The 8,236-nt window shown below is 41.1% G+C and overlaps 1 protein-coding gene across 1 annotated transcript in view; it reads left to right on the plus strand.

Annotated features, from left to right (window-relative positions):
* Positions 1 to 1,926: 1,926 nt before the first annotated feature.
* Positions 1,927 to 8,236, plus strand: part of LOC101862864 (hephaestin-like protein) — a gene marked incomplete at both ends in the record, with an annotated part of 19,220 nt that continues 12,910 nt past the window's right edge. The window contains 4 exon segments of the mRNA XM_013080879.2: positions 1,927 to 2,033; positions 2,774 to 2,942; positions 4,286 to 4,545; positions 6,234 to 6,439. Of these exon segments, the coding sequence (XP_012936333.1) occupies positions 1,927 to 2,033; positions 2,774 to 2,942; positions 4,286 to 4,545; positions 6,234 to 6,439 (742 nt within the window).

Here is an 8,236-nt window from a genome sequence, read left to right on the forward strand (position 1 = left end):
CACACTCACACACACACACACACACACACACGCACACACACACACACACACACACACATACGCCTTTCCCTGAGCTCTCCGACGATGATATTATGAATAAAATCCGCGTGCCGAGGAGACACGTTTAAGAACGTCATCGATTAAAGGTACTCAGTATTCCAGCCTACTCGGAACCGGCCATGAAGCCCACAATAACTTGCATCTGTTGGAAGCCTGTTCTGTACTGCATATACGCCTCCGACTCATTCACCCAGGTTATTTTCAGAAAAGCGTGACTTCCTAAACAAAAGGGTTCGGGCATTGTGAAAAAACGGGAGGGGGTGGGGGTTATAGCCCTAAATCAGTGTGCCAATATAAAATATACAGGAAGATGTAAAATTAGGTACACAATAAGTAGCATGTTTTTGCTATAAGACTTTATTTGTTAAAACTGTTTACTCAGTAAATATATTTTCAGTGTCAACAATCGTATCTGATCACAACTAACGTAACTAATTTAATGTGAAATGTCTCGCGGATTCATTCCTTCGCATGACACATCAAAATAAATACAAGCAAATATGCAATTAAATTACGTCCTTTTTTATTGATCCACGTCTGGCAATTTGGGTTACAATGACAAGCATACATACTTAAACACTTAGTCATAATACATACATACACAAATACATACACAAATGTATACATAAATATAGAATATCACACCAATACAAAAATTCTTTTTCACAAACTTGCGATTGCTGGTCGCCACTGCAGGGCCTTCTTTTTAGCTGGGGTAGCGGTGTCTTGCTCAAGAACACACCCCAGTGATCATCCTCTTAAACCCTGTGTCACCGACACTAATTGCTTGACGTTACTTTTGAGTCTGAACTCACTACTCACCTCAGTCTCTGGAGTCCCCAAAGGCTAACGGAGAAGAGGTACTTCAATGTAGCAATTGAAGCCGAAAGTATTTGGGTTGCTATTCGTTTGGCTTTGTATTGTGTTTACAGTACCGTAAGAAAATGCATCAATTTTGAAAACCCACATTCAGAAAGGATGAAGTAAGTTAATATTTCTTTTCTGTTTTCTTTTTCTTACTCACTATATTTTGGAAAATTACGTTCTTGCTTCAGCTTTAGCAAACTTCTGTTTTGTCCACTGAAAAAAAAAGTATCTGATTCTGTTTTGTCAGTTCTCTTCTTTGGAAGTCATTGTGAACTGGTCGGTTGATGATAGTTTGAGAGAATTCTAATAACGTTCCTCTACTTTTTTCTTGTGGGAAGCATGCAGTAATCTTTTGTTTTAGGACGAGTTTTACGGCACTTGCAACACGATAAGGTCATATTATATTTGCCGTAGATTAGAGGTGTTACAACAGAGTAACAAACACAAAAATAGAAGGAGGGAGATAAGGAAGATAGACGTTTGATAGGAAAGAAGGAGCAAACCACACCAGCGCACCCTCCAACCACCCACGCAATAATCATTTGTGCTGGTCTATTAGATTATACCATCAATTAAAAGTATAGAAAGTGGGCTGACTAAAGCAAGGGATTATTAATAAACGGATAAAAAAAAAAATTAAAGTTGAGGTCAAATTCTGCATCATGTATCATAAACACAAATAAATATACCGAACATTCATTAAAAGATACTAAGGGAGGATTTTTAGGTTTGTCTGGCGGTACATGTTTTGTCGTGACATGTGGCTTTGGCTATTGATTGTATCAATGGCACAGCGTGCGTCAGAATAGTTGGCAAATTGCTAGTTAGTTCATGATGCTGTTGGGTTTTCTGTCATGTAATCATCATCATCATCATCATCATCATCATCATCATCATCATCATCATCATCATATCCTACTGTTCATGTAACCCAAAATTGGGTCGAAAATAGATATAATTCAGATCCGAACACATAGCTGTCCATCCCCTATTTTTCAGGGGAGACACAGTGTCAGTATTCAGCGCTACGTTTGTTGCTGCCGAGACAACTCCTCTCGTGGCCGGCTACTGGCGTGTCACCGACATGGTTGGGGAAAACGAGAAAAGTGAGTATTGTTCGATTTGTTCTGTGGGCTGCTTTTCATTCTGATTCCTTTGATCTTTGGTTATGAAGGTCAACCCTACCTTTTTGACAGTCCTCTATCTGGATCGATAACAACAACAACGACAGTCCTCGATTACTTAAGATTATGGTTCCATTCTCTTAAGGTCCGTTTGGGATATGACAAGGCTGAGATCGTATCAATTGAGATGGAGCTCGGGATTTCCAAAAAAGCGATGTTCATGTGTTAGCCCTAAAGCAATACCGACGTCAAAGAACCCAGTGATGACAGCCTGAGGCTCTGAGAAGCTGTTTGACCATAACCTCAAACCTTGCCTTTACGTAATTTTTACCCCCCTCCCCAGGAATTTATGTTAGAAAGACTTCACAAAGGTCGTTCGGAAGAAAGAAACTCTGTTATTTTGGGTTCATCGGCAACAAACCCAAACGGAAAAACTTAGCCCCCCCCCCCCCACCGAAAGAATCCTACATTCGAAAATGACTTATTGGAAATTTTAACGACAAAGTTGATGGCACGCGTGCTTTGAAGTAAATTATGTCCAAGATCTCAGTCTGTACAGTGCTGGGATGTCTGGGTGGTTTCCAGACGTCTTCTATTTGAGTAAAGACGTGGTCTGTGTTGGAGTATGCTGTTGGGTCTAACTGTTGAAATTGTGAACCTTTCCAGGTTTCAAAGATATTTTGAAGATGGAAGAAAAAAATGTATTGCTTTATTTTTTCCAGATGGCATGGGCGCATATCTTTTCACTCGAAACTGTAATAGACGTGTGTGGAGAGCGCAAAACAAGGGCACATTGAGGGAATACTTCTTGTCTGCTGAGAAGATCATGTGGAATTATGGGCCAACTGGGGTGGATACTCGCGGTCTACATCTTCTGAAAGATCCCACATCGTGAGTACCTTTGTAACGGGTGCCCATTGGAACGATCAGTTCGATTGGGCTCGGTTTGGTTTGGTAGGAGATTTGGTAGGCTAGCCAGATTGAGGGCGCAAAGCGACCATGGTGGCACAAGCCGATCGCCCGACGCGTTGATGATTTCATGACTGGGTTTCTCGTGGTTGTAAGAACAAAAAAGGAAAGAAAGACGGGAGTTAGTTTCTCAAGAAAAAAACAAACAAAACATAATATTCCATCAATAGACTTAACCCCCTATTCTTACTAAAGGATTGACAACTGTCTTCTTGTGGCGTGGTTTAAACTTTCCAGACAACCTGTATTTGTGATTAAGAGCGTTTTGGAACTGGTTTCAGAGTGCGGGAAAGAATAGAGTTTTGTGCAACAAGCCTTTGACCGATTGCTCAAGGCATTGTATCACTTGTTTAAGAGCCCGGCATACAAGGAAAAACCACCACTCAGGACAAACAACACCGTTCTAGAAGCGTGAATACTTTTCATTTCAAAACGTAAAGATAAATTAAATATGGCTGATTTTTCGAAGCGACAAAGCTTATACTGACTGCATACTTTTGACTGTTTCTGAATTGTCATTTCTAGTGACACGGCCCTTTTATGACCGCTGTGAAAACTGCAGCCTGACAAAGGAACGTTATTGAGTTTGAAAAGTTAACGCACGAAATCTGGTTTATATTGTACGTGGTGTTGCGATTTTAGCTATAATATATCTTAACTAAATCCTCACGGCACGCTGATATGCATAAGGTGTGTACCGGAGATTGCCATTCGGCCATATTATGTCTTTTGCCAATTTCTCGAAGAGATTTCATTTCACATTGTCTACATATTTCGAGACTATGGGCTTCAAATTCACACACACACACACTTGAGAAAATAATAATCCTCTGGGGTTTCAGTGCTCAGGTTTTAGAGAATGAAAAGAAAGTTAATTCAGTTTATGATATCAGTTTAAAGTACTTACATCACGTCTTCAATCTCTACAATGCTTCTTTCTCAATTAAAACTTTATTCAAAGCACAACAGAAGCAGCTTGAGCAGTCTTATCTCTTTGTCCCACTACTCTTCTTACACATATTAAGAGAAACAAAGGATCAGTCTACTCATTCAGTAATCCAGCCCCACATACTCGTTTCATTGCTCTACTTTTCATAGTAGCCTTTGTTAAGTTGTGTGGTAGTCTTACCTGTTCAGACTGAAATAAAAACTGTAGACTTTCTGCCAGTTTGAAATGATATGAAATAGAACTTTTAAAAACATTAAAAAACCCAAACTTTTGTCTAATGTGATAATATATCAATACATTTCTCTGCTCATTTCAGAGTTTCCAACAAGTTCTTTGAGAACAGCTCCACTCGTATTGGGGGAGTCTACTACAAAGCTAAGTTCATAGCATACAACGATTCCAGCTTCACTGCAGTGATGACGTCAGAGGAGGACGAACACCTCGGCCTTCTGGGCCCTGTGCTGCGGGCGGAAGTTGGCGACACACTTCAAGTGACTGTGAAGAACAACATCTCCTCTACCATCTCACTGCTGCCACACGGCCTCCAGTACAGCCCATTCGAAGAAGTTGTTGGCGGTAAGATGGAAATTTGTATTCAACGAAACGATTGAAATCCAAACTAAGACAACGTCGGGACAAAAAAATACCCCCAACTAAACGAATAAATGAATGAATGAATGGATGAATGAATGAATGTTTCGAAAAATGTTTTAATAAATGTTTCAATAAAAGTTCCAATAAACGAATGAATAAATGAATAAATAAATAAATAAATGAATAATTAAATAAAACTAAACAAATAAATAAAGTAATATATATATAAATACAATAAAAGCAAATAGATAAATAGATATATGAATAAATATAAATAAATAAAGAGCTATTTTAAAATAAATCCCGACAAAAGGACGCATAATATACTGAAAGTCATCAACACGAAACGACACCTAAACGACAAGAATATCACTCCCTTTTTTTGTGATCTGTTTCGTGACGGTGTCGTTTCGTGTGTATGGATTTCCAGCTGTGAGAGGAATTGCTGTATTGATTGACCACATCTGCAATTGGCTCTCTTAATTTGATTCGATTATTATTGAATGAGCAAAATGTTGAACTGGTGCATTTACTGATCGATAGACGCCCAAGGCTCCTCTCAGCACCTTTTACATTTGAAAACGGGGGAAGGAAATAATCAAGGCTATTAGGGATCTTATATTATTAAGAGGCTGATAGTTGGCTATCATTGTGTTTGTGTTTGTGAAACTGCTTGATTGAAATCGCGCTTTTTTCTTGGGGGGAAGGGAGGGGGGAGAAGGAGTTAACTGTGAAGTTGACAGGCTAAAAAGTGCATTAATGTATCTTATTGATCGGCTGGAGAAATCAGAGATTGACGCAAAAACTGAAGACTTCAGCTTCAATGATTCCCAAGGTGAGATCAAGTGCTGATGCAAATTGCGAGGTAAAACTGGGTTCTTGCGTTATACAGAAGCCAAACAAGGAATGATTAAATCATTTATCATTGATCATGACACAAATAAAAAAATAAGTCATACCCACATTCTAATGAATCCACCAATCAAGCAAGCAAACACAGAGATATGTGTGGCTGATTAACCCTGTGCTTCTAACTTACTCTTCTCAGACCTAGATATGTGACCGATAAACCATTTTTGCTTTAGATATGCACATATTATGTACATGTAATTGTATGTGTGTCTCACGCTCCCCCCTCCACCTCACCCGATCGACAAGATCATTTAGAAGGCGGGCTGCTTCGACCCCGCCTGCCAGGGTCAACTTGGACTGAGAAGGGCACAACATCCCAACAGACAAGCGCAGATACCCAAAAGAACCACCCCCCCCCCCTCACGGCAATCGCTCTCATGTCTTCTCGTGCTAGGGCGAGGGGCCTAACTGCTACACCGCAGAGGCTAATTCTCCAACATAGATGTGTGACCAATCAGCCTTTAACTGCTTTTGATTTACTCTTCTCAGACATATTATTATATGTGTGACTGATAAAGCTTCTTCTTCCTCTTAGCTTTTCCGGTAGTTGAATGTTACTTATCGGACCTTCCTGCATTAAGACACTCCATCTCTTGCCATTCTGCCTACTGGAGTTGTTTTGGCTCCAAGCCAGTTTTCTATACACCCTGTTCCCATCTTTTGTTGCCTTCCACCTTTGCTTCTAGAAAATGTTTCTCAAGTGAACTATGACGTTTAACTGATTAATCAAGTGTTTCTTTATAATTCATTCTCCTCAGACATAGGGAGACCTGTAGGAGGTAGAATACTCCCCGGACATTATCACACGTACGTGTTCCAGGTGCCAGACGACCTGGTTGACAACACAACGGAGCCCTGTCGCAACTACCTCTACACCTCAGCATTTGACCCGCTGCGAGACCACAACACAGGGCTGGTTGGCCCCTTGCTAGTGTGCCGTAAGGGTTATCTGGCAAGCACGGCTGTAAGTTATTGTATGGTACATATTTAACGAAATATTCAAACTCTGCAAGTTTACTATTGTTGAAATTTATTGGGTTTGGAACGGCACAGTTTTAACATTCTTGCTTTCGACGGATTAAGGTTAAAGTTTGTCTACGGTCTCTTCTATAGAAATACTTTCGATTTTACTGAGGCGACTTTTATTAGAATAAAATACTCAACCAGTCTCTAAAAGAAAACCTCCCTCATCCTATTCCCTGCATGCATGTCTCATCTCTCATTGCCTTTCTCATCCTGCACCAGGGTATAGGCCACGGACAAACACCTTCCACCTTTCTCTATCATGGGCTAGCCTCTTGATGTTATTCCATGTCTTCCCACTTTTCTGTACATCGATTTCTGTGATTCTTCTCCAGGTTCCACGCGGTCTTCCCCTTGATCTCTTACCCTGTGGGTTCCAATCCAAAACTTTCTTTGTTATGAAGCTGCCTGATTTCCTGAGAGTATGTACAATCCATCGCCACCTCCTTCTTCCTACCTCATCTCTGACTGGGATCCGTCTTGTTTTTCTTAACACTTCCACATTGATGACCCTGTCTGTTCATCTGATCCTCAGTAACTTTCTTAGACACCTGTTCAAGAAAACCTGGAGCATCTTTATGCAAGTCTGTGATGCGTTCCATGTCTCACATCCATACAACAGGACCGACTTCACATTTGAATTAAAAATCATCAGCTTTGTTCGAAGTGAGATATCTCTGGTCTTCCAAATCCTATCCAAAGATATGAAAACAGCTTGTGCTTTTCCAATGCGGGACTTTATTTCAGCACCTGTTCCTCCTTCTCTGTCAATTATACTCCCAAGATAGCAGAAGGATTCAACGTTTTCTAGTGCCTTTTCTTCTATTGTGACCTGCTCCTTTCGTTGTGCATCTGTCCTTAGGACCTTTGACTTTCCGGGGTGGATCCTCAATCCAACAGACTTCGATAGGCTGTTTAATACTGGTCTTTGCTTGCATCTGTTCCTGGGTGTGCGACAGAAGTGCCAAGTCGTCTGCAAAATCCAGATCGTCCAACTGTGTCCATGGTGTCCACTGTATACCATTTCTGTGTCCTCTGGTTGTTTCCTTCATCTGCCAGTCGACTGCCAATATGAAGAGGAACGGTGATAGTAAACATCCCTGTCTCACACCAGTCTTGGTGTCAAAGCTGTCAGTGAGCTGGCCATCATGTGCAACCCTGCAACTTGTCCCTTCGTATATGCTCTTGAGGAGGTTCACCAACTTCTGTGGGATTCCGTGGTGTCTCATTATCTTCTACAGTGTTGCTCGGTCTATACTGTCAAAGGCCTTCTCATAGTCAAGGAAGTTGACGATCAGCTGGGAGTTATTCTCCAGGGACTGTTCCACAATAATCCTCAGCATGGCAATTTGGTCGATAGTTGAGCGATTTTTCCGGAAACCAGCCTGTTCTTCCCGTAGTCTTGGATCCGTTGCTGTCTTGATTCTCTCCAGAAGGATTCTGTTGAAGACCTAACCAGGTATTGAGAGAAGAGTGATCCCCTCCCTCTGTAGTTGCTGCAGTTGCTGAGATCCCCCTTTTTTGGAAGCTTCACGGGGTGTCCTTCATTCCAGATCCTGGTAAACAGTGGGAGGAGGATGTCTGCCGTCACATTGACATCTGCTTTTAGGGCTTCAGGTGGAATCTAATCAGGACCGTCGCTTTACCTTAGTTCAGCTTCTTAATGGCATCCAGAATCTCTTGTTTTGAAGGAGCATCACAGCAGATTGGAGACTCATTTTTTGCTGGCAGGATGTTT

The sequence above is a fragment of the Aplysia californica genome, unplaced genomic scaffold, assembly GCF_000002075.1.
Source record: "Aplysia californica isolate F4 #8 unplaced genomic scaffold, AplCal3.0 scaffold00104, whole genome shotgun sequence".
Classification (NCBI taxonomy): domain Eukaryota; kingdom Metazoa; phylum Mollusca; class Gastropoda; order Aplysiida; family Aplysiidae; genus Aplysia; species Aplysia californica.